We start from the raw sequence: 27,711 nt of genomic DNA on the forward strand, positions 1-27,711 counted from the left end.
AAATCCATTTGACCATTTGCAGAGCTAATTAGGAGCACTGTAGGTTATCTCCTTGGAAGGAAATCTTCCTAAGAGGTGAGAACAGATTAAGCAGCTGGATTCCTTGAAATCCAAAATGAAAACATGGAAATCCTTCTGGAAGGTAAAAAGGCAGGATGAGCATCAGTTGCTTTAAAATATCCCCGAATCTTCTCAACTTGTCCATTAAAAGAGCATCTGTCAAAACAAAGGAAATTATGGATTCAGATAATTAGAAAAGAGACGTTACTTTTAAACCTAAGCATTTATGAGATGATTATATAGTCTTCTGCTTAAAATTCAATTTTCTCATTGATGGTGATACTCTTTAAATGATTCTACAGTTTTTCACAGATTGGTTGTATAGTTTCAAATACTTATTTTTAAAGCATATATAGATATATATCTTGCTTCAACTACGAAAACAATTACATGTTAAGATTTGTATGTTATTCCAAGAAGTGTCTGAAAATTGGGTTTAATATTGAGATTTTTCTCCGAAGTCTTTGTCATGGAGAATAGAAATTCCACGCTATTTTGTCCATCTTAGCTTCAGTGCTATAAAGAACTCTGCTGTGTCTTTTGGTGCCAGGTGGTGATGAGTAAGGCTGCTCTACGCACGCAAGGATAGGTTCTGCTTTCTTTGCTCCACATTACTTTTGAAGAGGCACTACTTGGATGTAAAAAGTCCTCAGCAATAAGCTTTCCTTGAGTTCAGTATCCTAAATCCTGCAGCTTATTTCCAACATAACTACATTCAGCTGTGGATTCTTCTGCAGCCAGAGAGAATAAGGAAGGATTTCTTCAAGCACCTCTTTGAGTTAAAAACTATGGATTTAGTTCTTCCTTCATCCCATCCCCTTTTAAGCAAGCAGGTGGGATATTGCCATGGGACATAGAAGTCAGTCTAATACCACGGTCCCTCTGATATGCCTACAGGTTTGGGCGGTGTCTCTCAGCTCTACATGGTACAACAGTTTGCCGTGATGTATAACAAGTGATAATTAGTCACAGATGGGGTCATGCTCTTCTTTGCATAGAGGAAGCAGAGAAGTGCAGTCCACAGTGTGCTCTGCCCAGCGGGACCCTGCAACAAAGGCACACAGAAGATGCGTGTCTGCTCTCATTGACTGTGGCGGCCAAGGCTGAATTTGGCCCTGAGTGCAAAAACATTTTTAAGTGACTAAATTTAACATCTTCTAGTAAATATTCTTCTGGCTTGAATTTCAGTCTGAAGCAGAATTTGACAAAACATTGTGATTGGTTGGCTCCCAAACATGCTTGAAGACTTATACTAGGCAATTTTCTTGCAGAGTGTGAAGTATGTGCTTCTTTCTTGCAATCTGTTGAGCTGGCATTTAGGAGGGGACGGTAATTTAAGTGGAAAGCTCATACTCTGCAGCTTTCCTGCTGATGATGAAAAGTTGGCATTTTATCCTTTGTGGAATTCAGTGTGAATCTGGGGCTGCTTGCCAGCTAGGCAGCGAGTTCTGCCAAGAGGGCCTGGACTGCATTAAAAAGGGGTTATTTGCCAGAACAGGTAAGCATTTCTCTCTCCAAAATGGAAATATTCATGGAAGTGAATACGGCCTGAGATCAATTTTAAATTGCATGGTAAACTTGGTCACAATCTCACATCCTCATTGTTAATCTGAGTCTAATACTAGAAAATAATTAACACTGAGTCTAAGACACCTGTCAACTGCTGCTTGAATAAACCCGGAGTCTTGAAATTGGCCCAGAAATAGAGAATTAGATGGGGTAGGAAAGTGGAGCAATGTGCGTGCCACAGGTCAGCACAGCGACATCAAAGTCCCCAGTGTGGGCAGTGCTAGTCAGGAAATTGTTTGGCCAAGGAAACAGAGAATATTTTGATTCCAAAACTACATATTTCCAAGGCATCCTTTGTGTTTCAGGGACTGGTAAGTCTTAATGACCCTTTGTGACTTTGAACATATTCCCTACTGAAATTGTTTATGTGATGTGTCGTAACGTGGATCACAAAAATACCTGCCTAAAGTGCTTGTGTATAAACAGAAAGTGTAGAAACTTTGAGAAGATTGCTAATATAAGAACAGAGAGGACCTGTGAGATCTTTGAACTTAGCCCTCTTTAATCGTAGGCAACCCTGAGAGCAACAAACCCCAGATGCTGATGTGCTTCTTGTACAGTTTACCTGGGAAAGGGAGGTTGTAGCACTTCTCCTGCAACCCAGGCATCCCTGAGGAGCCTGCCTGCCTTCTCACCTTCCTCTGCTTCTGTCAGGACTCTCCATACTCCTTACCTTATGCTTGCAATTGCCTCACTTTTCCGTTATCTCTAACTACACTCTGCAACAACCTTCTCTGAAGCTAATCTTGGCACTTAAAGACGTGACAGTGCTTAAAGACAATGCAGATACTTCTAGAATTTCTAAATTTTCCAGCACAGTACAGACTGCTGTAGTTTCAGATTCTGTCCTTGTTCCCAAGGATCATTTTAGATCACCTTCTGGGCACTTGAAATTTCCATCGTTAATTCCTTCTTCAAACATTTGTTGATATGCCTCTGGCAGACTTTGGCAGCCCAAGTGATTTTTGCCCATTTACATTGTTTTTCCTACTTTGAAAATGATTAGTGGACACAGTTTCTACTTTCATCTGCTACTTTGGGCACAAAAGCCCAATTCAGCTGTATAAAAGCTTTGAAAATGTGACCCTTTATGTCTGGTCCAAACTGTCTCTCCAGTGGTTTGGTTATTTCTGCACTGACTTGAGCTGTTCTTCTCTGAAAGATTTCTTTCCTGACAGTCTATTTCCAGTGCTCTTTTCGGCTTCCTTTCTGTTAGCCTCCAGATTTAATAGGCTTCACGATCTGAATGCCAGTAAGTGTAGGAGGGAAGGTGATGGTGCCATGTATGCCAGGTGTAGAGTAATTTCTTTTGTTCACTGTTGGGTCTAACTGCTGATATTTTCCAGGGACACCCCTATGTCTATACAGTTGTATCCAACCAGTGGATAGCTGCCAACAGAAACCATTCTTTTGAATGCAGACAGTCTCATTTCAAAGTGTATAGAAATAGCTGCCATAAACCACTGGCTTTATTTCTACAGTGCTCCTGTAACAGTACTGCATTTGGGCTGGACAGGGTATATGATGTAATGAACTTACTTCTGGAGCCTGATAAGGTTTCCCCGATATGGAAGAGGATTCAAGTTCTGCCTGGCTATCCCTAAGGGCGAGGAGGCAGAATAGCTCCAAAGCAGAAGCTAAGCTTGGGCTGCAACATGAAAGTTTTGTGGAAAAACTTAAGGAAATGATCAAACATGACTATTATACTCACATCACTTACAGATCTGTTAGCAGAGCTAACAGATGGAGTAATGATGGGGATAATTTTTGGATGTTTGACACTTTTTCTTCTTTTCTTTAATAATTCATCATCTTACCCTGATTTCTAAACACACATCTGACATTTCTAAATATTCATCTGATATGTATAATATTCAAACGTAGCCTACTCATTAAACACTTTATTTCTACACTGATAAATAAAGAGGTGCCATTGATATATTAGGAAAAAAACAAGACAATTTTTTGGCTCCTGCAGAAATCTTGCTCTGGAGAAGGCAGCAAGATATTCAGCTTTTAATAGGAAATCTCCTCTAGCTGTCTCTACACCAGTTACTCCCCGCTTAATAATTAGTACAAGAGGTCTGCAGAAAGAATCTCAAGGTACTCAAAGGGCAAAGCAAGACACAGCTATCACTTCTTGTAATCTGGCGATTCCATACCTTGTACGATTGTTCCTACTGTTGCAGCCTGCAGCTATATTGTCCTACTTCAGGGGAATTAATTGGTCATCAAAGCTTTAGGAATTAGGAAATTGTCCGAACAGAACCTTAAGCTACTCTTTCCTTCCCCTTTTGTGCTCCAGCACCCAGTATGGCCAAACAGAACTTCAGGATTTTGTCCTCTTCCTGGCCAAATGAAAGATTGCTTTAAACAGAAAATAATAACTGATAAAAGCAAGTGCTATTTATCTACATGACCCAAGGTACAGATTAAGATTATTGTATCGATTATTGTAAAGCTTCATCTGTTGGTGGGCATTTTCATAAATAGGCAGTTTTCCCCCAGGTACCTGCAAGAGTTACCAAATAGAGAAGCCTATGAAGATCGTGAAGGCAATGTGGTTTAAGTATTGCAATTTTACCTGTAAATATTATTTTTACTGTAATTGATCTCTTCATTCTAAGCCACGATACATCTCAGATAGCAACAATCCTCCTTTGCAGTTTGGCCTCCTTGGTAACCAGATAGAGCTGGGACCCAGTCAGGTCCTACCAGCACTTCCTTGCACACTTGCTCACTGAGCAGAATGGAGTGATTTATGCTATTTGAAAACAAAACATAGTGCTATTGTTTCTAGCCACAAGGAAATCTTCCAACTGCAATCCCATATGGGATTCTAAGGAAATAATGACATGAACAGCCCTATTCATTTTGTTTACCAAGGCTCCAAAAGACTGGTGATATTTGCAATGGCTTTATCACTGACAGGCATTTACCGCTGATCGTATTGGTAGGATCCCAAAAGTTCTGGGATTTGTAGCTGAGCTTGCTTAAAATAGCAGCACTAAGGGAGTATCTACACTACAGTTAGTTCCCACTTTATATACTTGGATCAAAGCTGATTTTATCTAGTTGGTGGGTAGCAATGCGGCAGTAGCAACCCGGAGGACAGTATATGATGGCTACTGAACTATTAACTACACAGAGGAAGCTCCTTGGGTGGGCTCCACTTGACCTAGTTTAAAGTAGACCCAGGCATGCTTAAGAAAGGAGTTTTGTCTACAGTGCAGATGTCTCCTGTCAATGGTGGTCGAACTTTCTTAGCTTTAGAGAAGAGAGATTGGTATTGATACCGCTCTTCCTTGTCTACCTTGACACGGTGGCTACTCCTGGCTCCGCAGGAAGCACGCCTCCACCCCCAGCCATCCAGTGCAGTCTATGGGGGGAAACAGAAAAACTGGCAGCTCTCTAAGCAGAGTTCAAGGAGACTTTAATTATTACAGTACAAGAAGAGGCTTTTAGCCCAAACAAAGTTTTACCCTTTTTCTAGGAGAAAATGTATGGAAAGTGGACGAAAAAAGCACACGTGGATGAATTTCAAAATACAGTTTGCTTGGTATATCTATCCATTCCAGGGCAAAAATAACTGTGCAGTAACTGAACGCTTCCTTCTGCTCATTTATTATGATGCAGTCCTACTCAAAGAATATACAATTAAAACTCGTTCATTAAAATGCAGCTGACCATAAAAAACTTAGAGAACTCTTACTGCTGATCTGCATAACCATTTTTTGTCTACTACTTTATTTGAAATTAATGCAAAGCTAGTAAAAGCAGCTGTGTTTTATGGTTTTCCCCTATAAATCTGAAAATGTGTAAGATGGTTAGATGTAATAACACTAGAAAAATAAAGATAATAGAGTGCACACTTCGGTTCCAGTGTGGCTTCAGCAAGGTTTTGTTTGGAGTGCCCAGCTGCGTATACAGACACAGTGGAATTTGGTTTGTGAGGAACCTACAAAAATTACACAAATAACTAGCATTTTTTTAATGAATAATACACAGACATGCACCTGCTTCAGAGACTCCATAGATTAGTCTTGCAGCCAATAGAAAAGCCCCTTGGAATTCAATTACATGGCTGGAAAACAGAAAACAAAATCATGGCTATACTTTTAGAACTGATACCAGCAAAATGTTAACCAGTTCTTGGGCTGAGCTTTTCCTGAGGATTAGATTGTTTCAGTTTGTTTTACTTCCCTGTGGCTTATTGAAAATTTATATTATTCTATTCTATTCTTGCAGCTGGAGCCTCTCCCAGAAGATATTGTGCACCAAATCCCCAATATGAATGCAATAGCTTCTTTAAAAAAGACCACTGAAATTCAAAGTATGTTTCCAAGTTTGGATTGGTGGGTTGGTGGGTTTGGGGTATTTTTTATTTTTAATTGATGTCACAGACATTAAACTTGTTGTTTCAGAGAAACGAGAGGGCAAATGTTTTGTGTATAAACCAACATGCTGTGTCTACTATGTATATGCTTTTATTTTTGTTTCTTTGACATCTTTGTTTCTGCTAGGTATTTATCCCTGAAAAACTAACTCATTGAAATTATTTAGAGCTTTCTGCTTCCTGAATATTCCCAAATCTTTCCATTGCAGAGCAGCTTGGGTGAAATAGATGTTTGCCAGTGAGGGACAGGAAGAGACAGGTAAATTAGAGCTCTAACAAATAGTTTCTTCAGATTCTGTTTGTGCAGCCCTTTACAAGTTACTTGCTTTAAGATGTATAGGAGCTTGAGATAAAAAGCTCAAAATCGGCACGGATCCATGGAACAATGCTAACAAATACATTATTTTATTTTGTTTCTGGTGCAGAAGGTACTTGATTGTTTCCCTTGTGTGCCCTGACCCCAACCCTTTACTACCCAGATGCTTTAGGGCATTCGCTCTGCTCTCACTGAAAGATTTTGTCTCAGCCATCAGTTGCCTTAATCCAACTGAGCAGACTGCCCTTAAATTCTCTAATCTTCTGCTCTCTGCCATTTTACCGAGACAGTGGGAGCTTCCTGACTTCTACTGTTCGCTGGCTCCTTAACAATAACAAATGGATAACAAATGTCTTGCTTCATGTTAGAAGAATCACAAGTAATTGGGATTCATCTGTATAAAATAAAAGCAGTTTTGTAAAGCGGACACCATGCCTTATGCATTGATTATACAGTAATTACCAATCTGGTTTTAGTTGTAAAATGACAATTAAAATTCATTGTAGGTATATAATTCATCTTTCATTACCTAGTAGTCACCCAGATATGCAAATGCTCTATGTAAATCGGCTGTATATCATAAATTCTAATAAGTGATTTTTGCTGGGTGGTATGTCCTAGGGTAGCTCATGAGTTAGTATCTTCCTTAAAATTCCCTTTCATTGATCTGGAAGGAATTGTCAAGTTAAGGAAATTCATGTACTATGCAAGATAGAGCAGATTTGCAAATGATAATAAGGACAGAAAGATGAACACAGGCCACAGACAGGAAGAAAGAATATGCAATTATGTTTGAAATAAGACACACATTTAATGACAATGAATCTGAAACAAACAAAGAAAAAGGGGTGATTTGAGGAAAAAAAAATAGTTAATACTTGCTCCAGAAAGGTATCATGTCTTACTAGAAATACGCACAAAAGATGGCAGTTCAGAAAGAAGGAATGGATTTAAGAAGAAATATATAGTGTGCATCTAAAAGCATAGTTCAGAGCTCTGCAGAGTGGCTTAACTTTACTTTTAAGAACAAGCTTAGGTTTGAGCTGAGCTGGTACAGTCACAGCAGTCCGGTGGGCTGTTCTTCTGAAACCTAAGCTGGAGTGCTCAGGATTTGGAGTTCTTTATACACAATAGTTTGTCTTTTCTTTCAGCTATTACCTGAAAGGTTATGCATACATTATTTTGTCTGGAGAGAGACCAAGTAGTAGAGAAGAATACGCCTGGATGACAGAAAGGAGCACTGAGGAAGTTTAGTGCAGCTTTGTGGAGGATGCATATTTAGATGGAATTAAGAGAAGCAGTTACCTGATGAATATTACAGGGAGTTATGCAGGCTGAAAAGCCAGTAGCACCTGGAGAGATACTGAGAAAGCCTCATTTGTTTGGACGAATGCTTGCATGTATATTGAGTCTATTTCTGTGACCCGACATTGATAATGAAAATTAGCAATATTTTAGACAGAAAAAAGGTCCCCCCTCTGTATTTGCTGCAAAAAATTGAAGATACAATACTTGCTTAAACAATGAGAGGAAACAACTTTTTTCTAACTAGAATGGAATTTGTATAAATGTTTTGTTTGTGACAGTGATCCAAAGCTCCTTTGGAAATGTAATACATTTGGAAATAGTAGTTCCCACACCCATGTAATATGCTATTTCTAAACAATCCTGTCCACTAGCTTGAATACACCACCCCCAAACTGTTTTTTTCAAGCAAGCCATGGTACGGTATGTCCTAATCTATCTGTGAAAGGCAGTTACAAATGCCTGTAACAGTGACAGAAACATTCATTTTTATTATTTCCTGGTAATAATCAGTGCTCCCACAAATCTTTGAGGGAGACTTAAGCACATTTTCATGCTGAAAGCCAAAGCATACCTAGAAGACTGATTTGGTTTCATTGCTTGTTCTTGCAAGCCGTGATTGCTCTTCAAGTTTTGTATGAATGAAACCAGCAGTATGCTTCATTCTTTCCCCTGAGCTCCACCAAGTTCCTCTCAATGAATGTAACAGGACTGGTAGAATTTCACATTCCAGTACAGCACAGCAGAAATGGCATTTTCAGAGATGGGAGCAGTTTGAGGCAGATGCTTTTTGAGCTCATTTAATTGTCAGTCCACAGCATACCTAGGGTTTCTAACAAAGCTTCTTTGCAGCTGCATGCTGTGATTGCCTCTCCATTCCACAAGTCCTTGCCTGCCAATCTTTTGGTTGAGCTCGCATGCAAGCCTTCCATGTTTTCTGTGCAAGATATGAATTTTGTTCTTTATAAAAAGAAACTTGCAAAGCTGTTCTGCTTACCACAGGCGTTTGTAAGGTACACGTAAGGTACAGCTTTCTGATTTTAAAGAAAAAACTGCCGTTGCTTTTTCACAAGCATCAGAAAGCCCTCTTTGCATGAGGTACCTGTTGCTACCTGGATGCTATTCCTAATTGGGACTGCTTTAAAATTTCCTTCCACAAACCACAAACACCCTGCCACGTACTCCCCTTCTCCTCTCCAAGACCCTCCGCTGCAGCAGAGGTGCTGCCACCTGCTTCCTGGCCTGACTCTGCTCTCCCTTTTTATCACTGGAGCCCCTCTCATAACCCAAGTCTCAATGCAGGGAAACAAGGAAAATCACGGATCGCTTGGGAGCGAAGGGCAGTTAAATGGGCACAGAGCGCCCACTAATATGCTTGAATTGGCCCTGAGTTTTAGTGTTACAAGAAAGTCAGGATTCAACGGGCAGCTGGTGTGCAAGCCTGTGTGTGAATGAACGAGCGCGATGTAGCAATCCTCACTGATGCTGTTTTATTGTTGCTGCAGGAGAGCAACACAGTGGTAGCTGGTTACTAATATTTTATTTTATGAATAAGAGCCCTTGAAAACTCCAGCAGTGAACATGGGTTCATTTCTTTTATAGGCAAGAGGGGGTATTATTCCCATGCCAACAGATTTGATTTTCTTGCACATCTGTTTCTGCAACAAAAACCCCACCCACTCTGCGAACATTTAGCTCATAAATTATAGGGTTTGAATTGGGTGTATATTGCAAAGACTGACTTTTGCACATATGATCTGTGAGAACATTGTGGAATGCTCATATAACTTTTTTGTTTGTTTTTAGTGTATTTTTTAATGAATAGAGAATATGGTCTCTGAGCACAGTAATAATAGAGAATATTTTTGTCTTGTTTTTATAAAATTTGCCAGGCTCCAATCATTGAGCCTACTGTTATGTACATAACTTTTTAGCTGTGTCTTTCATGCTTTTGGAACGAAGCCAACCTCCTAACACTTAATCTCAACTTTGTAGGATACTTAATACACTTTACATTTTATCCCCAGAAGGTCCCCGTTATTTAAAGATTCTGCTAACTACTCAAACGTGCACACTATTAGAGTTCAAAGAAACACACTGGCCATGCTCGCTGGTTGTTCTTGCAGATTGACTTGGCCTTTCATCTTGCAATGATGTTTTTGAATAAAGACATTTTCAGGCTTTATTGACAGCTGCTTTCTCACTGGAGGGAAAAGTTCATCTTTCGAAAAGCCTGAAACTGTGTTGAGAGCTGTGTTACCAAAGAGGGAGTTTTCAGCAGCCTTTGTGCAGCACAGGCAGCACCACCGCTGGCCTGGCCTCACAGCTGTCAAAGCCTCCAGCTACCCTCCGGATAAGCACCTCAACTCAGCCCGCTGCCCAGCTGCCAAAATCCTCCTTTTAGCCCTCGGAAAAGTCCCCTACTTGATCCCCTCTCTTTCACAGCTGTTGAAACCCTCCGACTAATTCCCAGATAAGTACCTTGACCCAACCTCTGCAGCAGCTGCTGGAAGTTTCTTGCTAAACACTGAATAAGCTCTGGTCCAGAGCTCCCAGCCTTCCCAAAGCTCCTAATTTCCAGGTGTCATCCACCTGGCAATTAGTGAGTGCTCGGTGGATTACTGGGCTGTAAGAAATACATATGTAAATTCTTACTTGTTCACCTGGTTACCGCTAATCAACCTCTGGCTCTTAATAGCACTGCAGGAGGAAACTATTTTATATGTTGACGATGAGTCACCTGCCATTATTGTTTGCGTTGCTTGAGAAGCTTCTTACTGGCTCTTCTGTCGCAGGCAGAAAGCTGAGAATACTCATGCTCCTTTTAATCCACTGCTGTGTTTTTACACAGCAAACCAGAAAGCTCTATTCCTTATGATATCTGGCGGCTTTCCAGCAACAGCCAGTTCATATATGAAAGTTTTAAATAAATTATTGTTCTAGTATACGCCCTGAGGTTGGAGGAGAAAGAACATCCAGGACTAACAAACCTGATTGTTCTGGCAGCATCACTTCAGTCCGAGCTGGCATTTCTGACTTTTTTCCTTTTCAAGACAGTGCTGTGTGAGCACTTTCTATAACCGTGTTCATTTTTCTAGTCCTATTTGCTGCATATGCATCAACTGTCTGCCATATCAGAGCTTCTAGGTATTAACCCTGCCCTGAACTCCCTTCACCTTGCGTAGATAAAGCCAATAGCCTGTCTGACAGTATGTGTTCATTAGTCTGTGTATTACTCCCCCAGTTTATTACCTTCTGGGGAAGGGTGTGACACAGCCCTTGGAATGAAAGCACTTTCCAACTTGGCATTCTTAGGTTCAGAAATATACCTCTTCACTGCAGTCTGAAATTTCAACTGTACTGCTTACACCGCAGTGATTTTAAATTATAATCACTCAGTGTTGAACTAAGTGATTACTATGCTTGTACCACCATGCTAGCTGAAATTCCCATAAATTATTATGTGTGTTTTCCTTAGGCAAGTACTGGAAGTCAGTGGAGCCGTACTCTGTGCCAGTGGATTGTGCTCTGGCCGAGTCTCAGAAACGAGAGAGGGAGGAGACAGAAACGGTATCTGCTATGGCCTCTCTTTCAGTGGATGTCGAGCAGTGTATCCTTCAGGAAGGCAGCAGGTAAGCGTATGCAATTACTGCAGAGAACAAGGTTTTCACTCCAGTCCAGTGAGATGAAGAAGACAGCAAGTCTAAGGGTTACTTCAAAATTATCTGCTAATTGAAGTACCTGGAATTTTTCATCCTTGGTTTTGAGTTCTCTCACTTGGCCACTGGAAGCAGAGGTATTCTATGCTAGCAGGTATTTTTTTGGCATGTGATTCTTTACTAAGGTTCACGACTAGTACAAGAAACTTGTTGCCTCCCCATGTCTAATGCTCTCTACTACATAAAAAGTGCCATATGCATATGAGGAAAAATAGACATGATCAAGTGTAATCAGCCATATTCTTCTCATTGGAAGCTATTCAAACCTGTTTTAGCTTTGATTTTCTAGGAAGGCATTTAACACAGTCAGATAAATTTAATAACAATGGACTTAAATCATTATTAAATGACATTAGACAGGCATTAAAAGCTACTTTCCTGGAAGCAATGGAATGGTGCCAGTATAAAACTTAAAGCAATCCTGACCAGGATCAGGGCCAACATTTTCTGTGTACCAAGCTGAAGGTACAGCAGCAAAGAATGAGAACGCTGATTTTTCCAGGTTGCCAGCTGCTTTTTAACATTAACGATGATTGCTTTCAATTTCACAAATTGAGAAAATGATACAGTAACTGCTGTTGGTTGATTTGCCAATTAGAGATGAAAAAAAAAAGATAACCACTGAATACTATATCATCTACAAAACAGTATTTCTTCAACAAGTTGTTAGGAGTCAGAAAAGCCACTGCAGAAGTTCTTGGCGTTTCCCATTTACTCGTTTTAAGGACAAACTTTCCTGGCCTTCTCCAAGAGAGGAAGACCCAAAATGCAGTGGAACCATTCAGTTTCCATCACACAGAGAAAACAGGGGAGGGAGGAGGAAAGGAGAAAAAAAGCCTTATAAGGAGACTCAACAGCTCCCTGCGGGCTATGGAGCAGAGCTGTGTAACAACAGGAGAGAAAGGAGGGAGCTGTGGGTAGGCAAAGTGACGGTGGGAGGGCAGCCAAAAGGATCCGTGGCTCCTATGTCGTGACAGCTACTTGTTTGATTCGGTTCTTGCCTCCCACGTTGGCTCTGTTAATCAGAACTGAACTGATAGGCACCGGGGGGAATGGCGCAGAGCTAAAAGCTATGGATGCGTTTGGGAGTGAGTGTCTCTTACACCAGTGGGAGCGCTCTCTTCTGTCAATGAGTTAACAGACGTGGCTCAAAGGGACACACAGGGAGCAGAGCTAGCTAGTAAAGTTTGCGGTATTTACATAATTACCTTTCCGACTGTAATTATATTTTAATATGCTATGGCTATTGTTGTGCTAGTAGTATTACGAACAAATCCATAAAAGCTTAGGGAAGAATCCATGATGAACGGAGGACATATTTTAGATTTGTGAGAGTGCTAATCATTGCTCAGCTAAGGAATAGTGTAAGCTTTGTCGTATGAATTTGTGACAGTTATGAGATACTTCTGCTAGCCAGGGACAGAAAGGTGCCTGCTTGTGTGTGCATAGCTCTGAAATATAAAGAAGTTCACTTTAAGTGTTGAAACTAATGCAGTCAAACAAAACAAAGTTTTAAATTTTCTGAAAAGGGTGTGGTTAATTTTGTGTATTTTTATGTTGCTCAGAATAAGCAAGAACTGTATTTGTTACACGCCTCCACTCACTTAAAACTACAGCCATTGAGAGCAACTGCTGATCCGACATGACTTGAACAAAATAACCCTTTGACTAACACTGCACTCAATTATTGTATTTATTACCTACCTACTGATAACCTGTGACAGTTTCCACCCATTGTGAAAACAGAATTTCAGAGCAGAGCTGAGAGAAACGGAAAAAAACGGATGTGCTGAAATGTACACAAGTGGAATTCATGTGGCTGCCAGATTCATTACACTTCATCAGTTCTGGACTCTTATAGGGACGAATCCATCATGATGAATTGTTCTGTGGAAAAATGACTTCGTTTGAAATATCTTCTGTGGTGCTGTAGAGATTTTTCAACAGCAGAAAAAAAAAAACCCTATGCACGCATGCGTTCCTAATTCTGTTTCCCCATTCGTAACCCACAAAGAAGTCACCCAAAGCCAGATTGCCATCAGAGAACAACAAGACAACATAAGTTCTGTCCCACTGGGCCAAAATTGATAGTTAGTTAGGTTTTCTGAGGCTTCGGGATATCATTGTCTATGTTTTCTTCCAGCTGAATGTAAAGGAAATATGGAATCAAAAATGGTGACCCTGAAGGTCTGATTTTGAGGGTCTCCTGAGCTGGATTGAGACCTGAAAGAGCCTGGCTGCACTTTGAGCATGAATGAAAGTCCAGCACAGGATCATAAATCCAGGGACAGATTCGACGTTGCAAGCTCTGGTTTCATGCCAGTACAATTTCATTCATTTCCCGAAAACATGCCGTTCATTTCATAGACACATACCAACACAAACTTCAGTAATGTAGTGATGAGTCCAACTTTGCTTTTTCACATTTGTTATGTTTGTTGTAATTAAGGACCAAATATGCAATGCTCCTTCTCCAGACCCTTTCTATGGCAAATGACAGGGCTGCAGGGACGTGAGACGATGTTCAGGTTCTCAAGTCCTCTTGATAAGGCCATTGTAGATGCGATCCTCCTCCCCACATTGCAGAAGGGGGCCACCTTTTGAAGACCTGTTGCAAGCCTTTCCATTGAATGTTTTTTTGGGAAAGTTGGTTGCAAGAGACAGGGTGGGATCAGAGCAGAAAGCGCCATGGCTGGCAGGGCAGCTGGAAGGGTTTGTTCGTTATGCCAGGAGCTGATTTACTTTCTCTTAATTCCCACCATGGTCAGCCAGGCTGATAATTCTGGCCTGCATCTCTAACCCTGTTTTACTGAATTGATGGTAGAGATCCTGTTGACTTCAGCTTTGGATGGTCAGGCCTCCAGATGAAGAGAGCGGCAGCAAGAGTCTCTTTGCGGGAAACTCTTGCCAGTTATGTTGGAGGATATATTGGTGTTTGGAGTGAGATGACTCACTTTAAACTCAGATTTTGGGTAAAGCAGCTCTTTTCCTGGCCAACTCATATCTGACTCATTTACCACTGATGAATAAAGGATAAAATGCTCCTGGCTAAGGCCCATCTTAAGTATTTCTCTTTCTTTCTTCTCTCTTTCTTTCTTTTCTTCAAGTGACGGTGCCGATTATTTTTTTATTTGATTTTCTCTGGCAGGCTAAATGAAGAAAACCGTGAAAAGCTGCTTTGCTTTTGGTGTTTTATTTTACCAAAGCACAACTCTGCATTTTAAGATCCAATTGAAACTTGATTATAGACTTCAGAAGGGAACAGATATAGAAAAAAGTGTTTGTGGATAGGAAAGAAAACATGCCTGATGCTAACACAGATTTAAATACAGATGCAATTAAAGGAACAGGCATGACCTATAAAACATTTCTAACTACCATAACTTTTGCGTGTTGATGACTGCTTATTCCCTATGTGAAATACAGATTTAGCTGATTAGAATTTTGCTTTGGCCAGACACATATTTCAGAAATCTTGCTGTGAAAATATTCAGTACAGTGCTGTCCCTGATACACTGGAGCTTCTGTATGTTTCTTCTTAAAATGGAAAAATAGAAGGGTGTGGAGTAAGATCTCTTGCACTTACTATTTTTACAACAAACAGTAAATCTTGAGAATGACATTTATCAGGATTTGATTTTATGGCCCTTATTCAGCTAAGCATAGACTTTGCTCAAATGGAAATGAAAATAAAGTGTGATTTTTAGATATTACTCTTAGTGTTACAGAGCTACCAGTTGCAGTTTCACTCACATTGCATTATGTTATATGCATTATATTTTATGCTAAAGTGACTGGTGAGATCACAGGGTACAGCTAGCCACCATCTAGGGTCTTTTTGTGTATCAACTCATAAAGCTTCATTTAGCATTTCACTATTTGGGTATCCACCTCAGCTGTGCTGAGTAGCATGCCCTTACCTGGCCATACCCCACAGATCTGCAATCACAGCCAGGCTCAGGAGCTGAAGAACAGCTTCCCCAGGTGCGGCTGCAGCCTTATGTTGCCCACCTTCCTCTTGTCCCCTGGTGGTGGGTGTGCAAGGAAGAGAACCAGGAGCAGAGGAGTTTGAGAGCCACCCTTGCCCTGGTGAGTTGGTAGACCTCAGCAGCTGTATCTGACCCATCCTGTGTAAAAGCGTCCAGGACACCTACCCAGGCATAAACTTTTCAAAGCTCTTGTTGAACCAACTTACACATTTGGTACTCAGGTAGTGAATTGCACAGCCTCATCAGGCATTGCACTTCTTTTTCTTTGCTCTAAACTTACTAACTGGTAAGTTCACTTGGGACCCCCCAGTTACTGCATTCTGTTAAATAAAAGCAGCTCTTTTTTAACTTGTAGTTTTTGTCCCATTTCTGGTTTTAAAGGCTTCATCTGTCTGAAGGGTCTGTATTCCTCCTGGTATGAAAACAATGTCTTACCGCTGATGATTCTTGCCCCTCTGTGCCTTTTGTAGTTTTCTTTGAGATGGAGTAACAACTTCATGCAGGACTCCAGGTGCTGGGCACAGAGTAGTTTAATGTTGGGCGGCTTCTCGTGTTTCTGTTGCTCTCTGCTCTTCTACCATTAACTCCAAGCTCTCAGTTATAGCCATCACTGTGTATAAAAAGTTAAAACTGTCTTCCCCCCTGTTTTGTGTACTGTATGTTAGTTTGTGTTTGTTTACCTTCTTTTCCACTCAGAAATGGCGTTATGGGCTTTAGAACTGACTAGTATTGGCAATTTGGCATCATCAACAAACATTATCACCTAAATCTACTGGTAGTCTGCCAAGTCTTTTTGAGACGCTTTGGAGAATCCCTCCATAGTGAAAATTCACCAATATTATTATTCGTTTCCTACTTTTGATGGTTTATTAATCTATGAGAGGACCTTCTCTTATAACCCAAATTCCTCAAAGCATTTGGTTAACATTGTTGGGAGACTTTCTTCACACAGGGATATCACTTGATCCCTTTTCCTTCGTTTACTTCAGAAACTTCTAATAAATTTGTAAAGGCTTGATTTCTCTGTAAGTGATAAGACATAACTCTTACCCAAATTATTATTGCCTGAATGCTTACTAATTCTATCACTGATTATATCTGCTATCAATTTCCCCATATGGGCTTACTGTATCTCCTGTAGTTTCAAAAAGGGGAATTGCATTTCCTACCTTCTCTGACACTGGCACGGATGCTGAGTTAAGCAATAGAACATGCTCAAAAATTATTTCTTTAGCAACATCATAATTGCATTCCCCTAGAACTCAGTGAACAAATATCATCTGCTCTTAGCAATTTGTCAATGTTTAATATATCAGTTTGTTCTAGTGCTGATTCAGTTTAAGATAGTTCATCTGCAAATAATAAAATCTCCCTGACGCTTCTCTAGTGAACACAGATATAAATAGTTCATTTTGCTTTTGCGGTCTACCTTCCTTGATGCTCCTTTTATGCTTTGATCATTTCTTCTGATGTATTTGAAAGATCTTTTTATCGTTAGTTTTTATGCCTTTAACATGTTGCTCTTCAGACTCTCCTTTTGCCTGCCTCCTTGAGGGTTTACATTTAACTCGCCAGAGTTCATACTTTATTTAATTTGCCTTATTTAGACATTACTTCCTCTTTTGAGAGTATATGTTAGTAGTTACCTTATTCTGCTCTTAAACTATGATGGCTTTTACTTTTAGTTCCTTTTTCTTTGATCCATAGAAAGTCCATCTTTACTAGGATATACACTTACTCTTATATGATCTCTTATATGGTGTCTTTAGACGCTCTCCAAATCATCTCCATGGTACAGAAATCTACCTCTTTTTCCCCAGCTCTCTGCTACCAGAGGATCACTTTTCAATTACAATGGTCTTCCCTGAGACAGCTGAGTTAAATTAGGAACAGATTACGGCATAAAACAGCCATACCATGCCAGAAAATCTATCTTTTGTTCAGCAGTTTCTGTGACTTGGAAACATACCTTGAATTTTTATTTTTATGTGTGTGATGATGTAGCTATGAGGAATCTCTGTAATTCTAATTTAAAAAATAAGGTAAGAGAAACATTTACTCTTTTTGATGATGTACAGGATTTATATGTATTCTTAAATATTGACTTTGGGATGTGGATAGGAACTTTTTAAAATAATATTCTCATTAAATAATATGGTTGCCATTTATTCTCCACTACCACAGAACAATACTTAAGATGTCACACGTTTTGCCAGATTTTATCCATATGGTGGGATTTTTTCTCATCTATTTCTTTTGTTTTAAGGTCTAAACAGAATAATTTTGTTTAGCACTAACTGCAAAGAGACTACCTCATTCTGCCACAGTGCGAATTGCATATAGAGAGAGATATAGGTGAACACTCGTTCCAGGACACAGAAATAAACAGAGCAAATGCAAGGGAAATCTGCTTGTTGGAACTCGCAGTTTAAATGAGTCACAGTGAAGCCTTAATGCAAAATCACAATTCTGATTCTACAACCATTGCAGTCCCACTTGGTGTCTTTCTGGATCTGCTGACCACATGGAGTTAGTCCGGATCAGACCCAGCCTCGTGGCTGCACCTCTGAGAAACGAGTCAGAGCGTACAACGCGGGATGGGGGTTTTTTTTTGCCTGTTTTATGTTTTTATGCCAGCTTCTTGTCAGCTACAGGAAAACTGGCTGAACTGATGTAACGAACGGTGACATAATTGAGGTAACATGAATTTGGCCTGTCAGTCTCTGCCTCCTCGATATTTTTTTTGAGAACTTTTAATTTTAGCAGAAAGGGGGATATATTAATTCACCGCTTAGTGTTATGTGACTTGGTGTTTTTCTGTCTCTACCAAGGACCCTAAAACTTTACTGGCTCTCGCACAAAACTCCGGCCTAAGCCGTTATCCTATAAAAATATATGTTTGTAATGATAAGCCATTGGATAGATCCAGTGAATTCTCTGACACAAATAAAGTGAAGTTAAAGCATGCACATAAGTCCTCAAAAGGAGACTGGAGAAGGCTGTGAGAGCAACCACACTGAGAGACAACAGTCGCATTCGCCAGGGCACCCTAACCTCCACTCCGTTTCCAAAAAGGGCCTTATGTCTTGCACTTGCATATACAAATTTCTATTAGTGCTTAGGCTGTGTCTGAGGGAGAATATTGGCATTTTGTTGGAATATATTAGAATATGACAGTCAAGGTGAGTCCTGGCACTCAGAGATATCCTCAATCAGTGAAAAAATGCTCAGGACTAAAACCCCCAATAAGATCATCTCCCAGTTGTACTATGGTCATGAGAATGTCACTCATGGAAGCCAAATACATGTGAACAGACTGTTGTACATACTGCTTTCCTAGTTCCTTATAAATAACCCAACCTCCCTCTTTCACTTCCAGAAGATTTCCAGAGCTCCACTCCTTCCTGCTCTGCCAATCTCTTGTTGAAATCTATTGAAAACTATTTCTTCTCATTCATTCACTTAACCACAGCAGAACCTAAAAACTGAGCTGTTATCTGCTTCCAAATTATTCTTTTCCCAGAGAGCCCCATAAGGCCCTGGATGTTTAACAAGGGCTTATTGCACTTTTGCATTATGCTAGAGGACACGCAGGTCTTCCAAAAGTGTCTAGAGAAAGTGGAAGCATGTGGTCAACACAACAGCAACATACAGCACCAGTATGAATTCTTCACATGGTGCATGAGCCTTTATCACACCTGAGGACCTCATCTGTGTGCCGGGCTCCATCCCACCCTGACTGCCCCTGTGTGGTCTCTGCTGCGAGCCAGAACAACGCAAGAGGGTAAAAAAACAAGAGAAGGCTGTGATGATCTCAGTCATTTTTGAAAGAGGTCTTGCTAAACATTTTTATGCATATCTTGATAAGATCACTAGGCTTTTATTGCCCGTCAAAGGGGAGCGATGTCCTGCTGCATCCACACATGACAGGGAAGCGCCCCCACCCCAGCACTGCCCCATCGAAAGTGGCCCCTGCTGCAGCCTTCTCAGAAATCCTGCTTCACCTTGTCACTCAGAAATGAGGGAGCTGCAGTGATTACTGTACACAGAAAACATTCTCCACCGTGTGGTGAGGAACAAAAGATTTGAGATTTATAGATTAGTCATCTTTTAGGGTCAATAACCCTTTGGAAAGTGATTAGTCTGAAAAGCATCTTATTTTTCATATATCATTCATCTGACATATTTTTCAACATACTAGCTGTGATGATTCCAAATCATAAAGGAATAACCTGTATAAAACCATTTAAAGACACACTGCTGAATTTTTCATTGGGAAAGACTTTAATAAACTCCAGATTCATTTAAAATTCTCTGGCTTCCTTGCTGAATAAACTACCAAAGCCCATGCAAGCCCCCATTAGTTACTTTTTTTTTCCATGGGATCTGATGAGTTTGTACTTTCTGAGGGATATTTTACTGAAACCAGTTATTATACTGGCTTACAAGATTTGACTGGTGAATGTCTCATTTATTAATTTGCATTTACTTTTTGCTCTCCCCTCATTTCAAAATTGCTTGAAGTCACTATTTTTAAGGAGGTCTTAAACTCATTTGTCATGTGGTATTCTGACAGATTGAGGTGAAAAATGGTTTATCTTCAAATTCTTATGCCCTTCAATAGTCAGGTCTCACCATGATCGCAGAAGCTTCCCATTTTATAATTGCCACCATAATCAGATGCAGTAGCTTTTCAGATACAAGGAATTACACCGCTTTACGCTAGCTTAGCATATGTCCCCATTATTTTCTTATTGGTTGTTTTAAAGAGCTCATCTTACCTAAGATGAATATTTCCCAGAGGCTTTCAAATAAAAGGTATACGTATAATCTGATTTCATATTATTAATAGATGCTTTCTCTATGACGGTGATCTGCTGATCAAGTTCAGAATTTGATCTCAGAAGTTGCAGGCAGGCAGGCAGTGCATTTGTGAAAGCACAGAATCAAAAATCAGAGGACTGAAGAAGAACCTCAGAAAAATTTCACTTTAATGGTATGGGGCCGCTTGAAAAAATAAATGCATGTATTTTTAGTTGCAAAAGCTTGTAAGAGAAAAGTATCACAGATATTTTTTTCACAAAATTATTTGACTCTGTTGACACAAAGCATGTACATTTCTGGACAAAAAGTTATAAAATATTCTGACATATTTTAATATAAACAGGAACATTTTCAGTGATTGCTTGGATCTAAAATGTTTTTCCACTTGACATTTGTTTATACTTCCTAGGAAAGAAACTCTATTTATGGATAACTGAATAACACAAATAAACATCAGAGAGAGCTGAAAAATCAGCTTTGATTATGCATGAAAATCTACAATGTCATTGTGTACTCTTGCGCCGTATTCTGATTGCCTGTTTATTTTTACAGAGCTGCTGGCGAGCCCATGGAAGAAGAGCCAGCCTTGTGAAGTGCCAAGTCCTCCCTGATATTTCCTGTGGGTGACATCATTGTGTATCCCCCCAAAGCACCCTCAGACATGTCTTGTCTGCTGCTTGGGTGGCACAGATCAGATGGAACATAAACACTGGGCACAAAACTCTGAATAGCAGCTTCACTTGTTCTTTGGATGGACTTGAAAGGGCCCTAAAGATTCCTTAAATGTAACCGCTACAATTCTAGAGTTACAGTAAAACGGGCTTGGGAGAAAGAGCCTAGAGCATGCTTTTTATATGCTGTTTGACCCGCTCACCAACATAAATTGTGAAATAGAGTATTACAAAATTCTACGTGATAGATTATAGATACAAGAATTGCAACAGCCAGAGAAATACTCGGTAAACTCCATGAATCACTTTCTGACACTTTTTACTGGGTACTTTTTTTCATACTGTGTTAAATTGTTAATAGAATTTGTTTTCTTTGCTCTGTGTAATGAAAAAAACAACCGACCTTTATTTTACGTGCCATTCTTTAAACCCCTGTAATGAGTTCTTAGCTGAATAAGTGAAAGGTGTGTAAATTACAATGAGGGATTTTAGCTAAAGGGAAAGCACTTCTTATTGTACTATAAATCCCCCGAAGTCCTGTGCTTGGTGGTGCTTTATTTTCTTTTCCCTTTTCCCCACCATCCCTCCCCGTTTCGTGTAATCTTTTCGATCATAAAAACACATTCATGATTCTCTAAAAAGAGCGATCTTCTGCCTTTAAAAAAAAAGTGCTGTACCCTCCGTAGTTGACAGTAGCTCTCACCATATGTGCAGCAGAGATCAAGTAGTCTCTGAAAAATGGATGGCTTTTCAAATGTGTTTTGAGTTTGTTCCGAAATGTTTCTGCGTCCTGACTCTAAGAGCAGCGATCTTCAGTAAGTGCGTGCAGCTCATTTGAAGCTCAGGTGTTTCTGTGGAGGTTGTGTTGGGGGTGCTTTTTACAGGTCGTCATGTGAATACGAACTGATTCTTTTATGTAGTCCTGCCCTGAGAGAACTGATGTTGCTTAAGAAGCTTCAAAGGGTTTAGGCTTTATTTTAGATCCCCGAAGTGCAGCACGATCTCCCTGCAACGTGACTTTAGCTGTTTAATTCCGTGTTTGAGAACGTAACATAGAGTTGTGCCTTTAGCTGATAATGAACGCTTAAACTGTTACACGTGTTGCCTTACCGTCAGAGAAAGAGATAGGGCATGTATGTAAGACTACTTCAAATGAGCAAAACTCTACTACAGCAACTTTTATTTTGTTTACAACTTTCTCACCTAATGAACCCTGGGAGATACCTTGAAGTATTTGACTTGCAGTATTTGATAGCTCACCCAGCTTTTAAAAGCAAGTGATGTTCATTTTTATATATTTTCCAAACTCCAAAAGATATATTAAAGCCATAAGTGAAGACTGTCATGCTTTTTATTCTGAAATCTGAAAGGACCCTTAATTAAAACAAGATTTTGGGGAAGGCCATGATATGAAAGATATGGAACAATATGGTTTCAGTTATAGGCAGACTCAAACCTGTAAATCAAAGATGAAAGATTTCACTCAAATAGAATTATATAATTCTCTTTTGTTATGCAGTCAGACTATATCTTTCATGCATTTGGGTTTGTTTACGATTAGCATTTTAATTTTAAAGACTTTTATTACTTATACAAAAGCTCTCTGCTACAAGTTAGAAATCTGAGGCATGCTTTGAAAAGGGAAATCTAAAAAAGGAATGTCATTTCCTATAACGTGAAGTAAACTTTTATTCTGAAAGGCTCACTCTAAAATGGATGTATGCCTCTCAGAAAGTGAAATAAAATTCTACCCCCCATTTACAAGCCAAAATCATGCTCATTTTGGTAATGCAAAGGGTCTCAGCAGGCTAAATTAACTCCTGGTGTAAGCCACCTTGCCTGACTTTGGGCTGTTCTGAAGCGGTTGTTCACATGACTAAAGCAATCAGGAGTTCATCCTGTATTTTCAGCAGACTTGTGATGGCAATCTTGCTTGCCATTTACTGCAATTTTCTTGTGGTCATCAAAGGAGTTTCCCTTCAAGGAAACCAAGGACCATAGCTGATGAGTTGGGTAATTTGTAGAGCTTTTCACATTTTGAAATAATGGCTGCTAAATTTTAATTGAGTGAATAGTAAAGACCGTTTTAAAACTAACCCCACAAATGCAAAATCTGCTCGTGTCTTTAGCTTGCATGAAATTGAATATGAATTGCAGCCTGAAATGCGAGTTATAAACTTTACCAATTAAAGTCTATATTCTGGGGTGGAAATCAGCTAAAGCTGTCCTTTGTAGCTGGAAATGCTTTTAAAATGCCAGAATAATTTGGATTAAACCACATGATAAACTCACACTTATGCATTTGTACGGGCGTACTCCCAGACAGACATCTAGTCATGCTATTGGTTTAAGTTAGGATCATTTGGATAAGCAAATGTGCAAATAAACTGCACACAGATTGTGTCCAGAACTCTGTTCTCACTGAACTCAATAGCAAAAGCCTCTTTGATTTCAATGAGGGACGGATCAGGCCCTGCTTTTTTTTTTTCCTTTCTTTAAGTCCAGAACACCACTACTTTTTGATTATGTCATTACAAGGCACCGTACAGCCCTCTGGGAAATGATCGAGGCTTATGGTGAATATCAACACTTCCTTCAAAGCAGACCTGGGCTTTTGGAGAGGGCAGTTTCACTTGCTGCTGTTTTCTTCTCACAGTATTTTTTATTACCATCAACAGCTCCCCATGGATTGCAGTTAAAATATCTCCCAGCAATTTTAGACATACTTCCAGGGAAATATTCACATGCAGGCTCTTAAAAATGCCCAGTTTTAGCTGGATTCAACAACAAATTCCAAGAATTTCAGAAAGATGCATGAATTGCATGTTTCTCCATTTCTAATGTCCAAATTCAGAGCTTTGGGAGCTGTTTTTGAAGAGACGTCACAGTCTCACGTCTCCCCTAGACCTCAGCTTAGGCTAGGGAGATTGACACCTCTGAAAATTAAGTCCCAGATTATTTCAAGCTGGCTGCCAAAATATCTACATCTGAGTTTAGATTACTTCTAAAAATGAACTGAAATGCATAAATGAGATGGGGAAAATGGTGGGTTTTGTGTGTGATTCCGTGGAGAAGGTGAAGCTGAGGAGGTGGCAGAGAGCTCTTGGAGCCAGGGTGACCCTCTGCCCGGTGCTGGTGGCATGGGGGCTGAGGGTGGGCAGCTCGACGTCCCACAGCACCACCACCCCAGGCTGCCATTGCCGTTAGCAGCAAATCCTTGCCTCGCAGGGGATGGATGCGGGAATTTGCCCTCTGCCTCTGGATCAAGGTGCCCCTAAGACACCAACCTCCAGAACAAGGGATGCCTCTGCAAGTACCGCTGACATGCTTGCTCCAGTTCATGCTCTACCCTAGTGTTAGAGACTAAATATTAAGCTCAGTGGGGCTTTTCTTGTTTGCTTGTATTCTTAGGTCCTTAAATTCATAGTAGAAACTGAAAGCTAAAAAGTCATATGACTCAGGATATCAAGAAAAGCATTATTTTTATCCAGCTTAATGCTTTTACCTGGGCTGGGGTGGGAACAACGATGAAGAGTAAATCTCAGAACTACTAAAACCTAAGAGTGTCTTGCACTTCATTTTCAGACTCTTTGTGCAGGAATTCTGCATGTGCTCATTTGGCTTTAATATAATCTACAGCAATGAAGTGCTTGATTATATGATCCTTTTTCAGGCAAAATTCCTAGCAAGTAATCAAAGCTCATGGGAATTTTGCCAATGCAAAGATGACAGAATTAGTCCCTTTTTTAATTACGTATCTTCCTAATTTTACTTTCAGTGAAAATGAAGTAACCAATTCCAGGCAAGTGAATCTGAGGAAAATAAAATCATTAAGCTATCTTAAATAAACATCATAAAAGAAAAAGAAAACACAAACAGCTGTTACGCCAATGAAGATGGCTGTTTCTTTACTTTGCAAAAATTCAACAGCATGCTGCCAGCTGAATGAAAGTGGCAAAACGATTCCCTCTCTAGAGAATGTGGTATTTGAGTTGGTGTCTTATCTAAGTGCAGCCTCCCTCAAAAGCTGAGAGTCATAACCGGAGATGAAATATTAGAAAGGTTTCGCTGCAGCCAGCACCAGAAGTCCTGTAGAGAACAAGAATGTAGAGACTGACTAATTTGTGTAGACAGACAGCAGGACACTTTCGGGGCAATGTGTCTGGGACGAAGAATTAGAGGGAACTTTTCCAAAGGCGCTGATGGCTGTGAGGCAACTAGCTTCTATTAGCTTGCAGGGGCAAGGAGATGCCCAGCGAGCATTTATTCTTTGGGAGAAGCCCCCTCCGTCCCACAAACATGCCCACACGCAGGCAGACGGGAATCTCGCTGTACACATCTTTGTCCTAAGCAGCAGCAGCAGCCGCCAGGTGTGCTGTCCCGACCCCTGTGCTCTGCATTTGCCCGAGAAGTTATCAGCCCCTACCAGACACTTCATAATGCGACTGATAGGGGAGATTTTTTGTAATTTTTGTTTTTTCTCAATAGTGGCCTTTCCAGAAGTGTAGCAGTGCACAGTTGATGTGTTTTAAAAGGTCACAATAGAGCTTTGTGAACCATTGTATTTTTTTTTTTTTTTTTTACAGACTCCATATGGAAGTAAAACAGAATATGTACATGGGCGGAGGGGGGGAACCTGCTGGGAAAGAATTTCTCTGAAGTCGAGTTTCTGCTACCTGCTTTTCAGACTGGTTTTGGAGGAGTTTGGATTTTTAATTATCATTTAAGCTTTTAGTTTGTTACTTGCTTTGGTTTTTTACCTGTAGTTGAATTCAGCACATAGAACACCACCCAAAAAAAGTCTGTCTTTTCCGACAGATGCCCCTGCCCTCGGTGTGGGAATGAGAATAGCTTATCTTTGTCACTTCTAGCAGCAATTAAATGCTTCATTTTTGTGACAGATCCAAACTAGAGTGGTATTTTATGAGTACGATTTAGCTGGCTGTCTGCTGATTGTTAAAAAAAGAAATTGTGAAACTCGCATTCCTCTCTAACCTCAAAAGGGACCCATTTTGATTTTAACAATGTAATATTTTCACTTGATCCAAAAGGTTTTTGTCCCATGACATCTTGTTACTAGCTCGGTTTTAGTCTTTAGCAAATAACACACCACAGAGAGCGAAGACCGAAAAGGACATTCCAGCAACTATTAATTATATCTCTTCTGCACAATCCTTCATCCTCCTCTAGTGCCATGCTCTGTGGTTCAGCATATTAGAAGAGTTTATAGCAAAATATAAATTGTTCTGTGCCATCAAAGATGCTACTATGCGGATGTTAATTAGTACATTGTGAGTTGGGCTGTAACTTATAAGGAAGACATGCTCCTGCGTGCATGGTCTAAAGGCAAGTGACGCATGAAACCAATGGCACTGGTACTGTGCAGTGAGAGTGATTCTGTGCTAAGATCTCCACACATTATCCCCTTCCCGACGGTGCGCCTGCATGGCCAGAGGCACGTTTGCAATTGCCGAGCTGTAGGATGCCCTGATTCAAAGACCACTGAAATCCCTTCTCTGACAAGCTTTGAGTAAGATCTGGGAGACAGCTAGAGAAGAAACCTTAACTTTGCAATCAGCCACACACAAACTGTAAAAAAAGCACAGACAAAATTCGGAACTCAGCCCCACATGCCTGTTTTTGATACAAAGTGCCAGCTCTGCTTCTAGAAAAGTCTGTGTGAAAGAGCATTGACACCAGTGGATATATCCTATTGATTCAGCCAGCTTCAGGAAGGCATATATGCCATATGTTATGGGAACAGGTTCATACTCATGTCTCTTGCTGCTTAGTTTACTGCTATTTTAAATTTATTGATTGGCTTAATATTCCAAGTTAGGATGCAGTAGGAAAGCATAAAGCAATACCTGGTGAAGTCATAACAAAAGATTTCAAAGCAAACTTATTACCGTGGGTTTTTACAACACTGACTTTTTGGTCTAGGGATACACAGCTGAAATGTCTATTTTTTTTTCTTGGGAAATTGATGTTGCTATCTGTTTCTATGATAAAAAACAGTCCTTTTGCTCAGAGCACTAGAAGTTTATCTGTAATTTGTCTTTCCAGGCAGATCAGATTCTAAGGGATAAAGCATCAGTGGGACCGACCCAAAGGGCAAAATTTTTAAAGGTCAATAGTAATATTTCCACAAGAGTAAATGGAACCTGTGGATTATTGTTATTTTTCCTGATACATTTTTGTATCTGAAAGCATCTAATGAGTAATGTTAAGTAACATTGTGCTCCAAAATGTTGTTGATTATAGATATATGAGCATTGGATTGGCGTGAAATAGTCTTCAACCGAGTTGTTAAAATCCCTTTTGTTTTGTGTTTTGTATAATTCTTTGGCTATAGTCTTGTCCTAGTGTGAATAAAAGCTATTTGAAGTAAGCTTGTTTGATACTCTGAGCTTCCCCCCCCCCCCTTTTTTTTTTTAATCAGCGCTAAAAAGAAGTGGAGCTTTGAACATGCCACCCTGGTTGGATCATAGGAATCTGACTGTTAAAATATAAAGGGCGGAGCATGGCGAAGCTGGAGTGCATAAAAAAGGAACCACAAATGTTAATGTAAAAGTAATGTTACATAGCAGGCTAAAACCCACACAAAGCAGAGCATTGCAGAGCTCCAGCTTTAACACCAAGCTCATATTCTATAGTTCCTTTGGCTCATTGTCCTGAGGCGTTACAGAACACATAATTCTCCTCCCAGTGAAACAGTTTAAATAGTACATGCGCTGTTTTGAAAGCTGTAAGGCCCCGACTTTGTGGGAGGTGGGGAATACGCGGCACGCCGCGGCAATGCTCTGGACCACAGTATCCCGCCAGCCCTGCTGCCGTAAAACTCGGGAGTTGTTACGGTGAG

The 27,711-nt window shown here is 40.1% G+C and overlaps 1 protein-coding gene across 8 annotated transcripts in view; it reads left to right on the plus strand.

Moving 5' to 3' along the window:
• Positions 1 to 27,240, plus strand: part of HDAC9 (histone deacetylase 9) — a 487,500-nt gene extending 460,260 nt beyond the window's left edge. For all 8 annotated transcript variants that reach the window (XM_074574812.1, XM_074574814.1, XM_074574815.1 and 5 more), the window contains 3 exons: positions 5,878 to 5,962; positions 11,125 to 11,278; positions 20,731 to 27,240. In XM_074574812.1, coding sequence (XP_074430913.1) covers positions 5,878 to 5,962; positions 11,125 to 11,278; positions 20,731 to 20,770 — 279 coding nt within the window. In that variant the 3' untranslated portion in view covers positions 20,771 to 27,240. The remainder of the gene's footprint in view (positions 1 to 5,877; positions 5,963 to 11,124; positions 11,279 to 20,730) is intronic.
• Positions 27,241 to 27,711: the final 471 nt, after the last annotated feature.

Source organism: Larus michahellis, chromosome 2 (genome assembly GCF_964199755.1).
Source record: "Larus michahellis chromosome 2, bLarMic1.1, whole genome shotgun sequence".
NCBI classification, from domain to species: Eukaryota; Metazoa; Chordata; class Aves; order Charadriiformes; family Laridae; genus Larus; species Larus michahellis.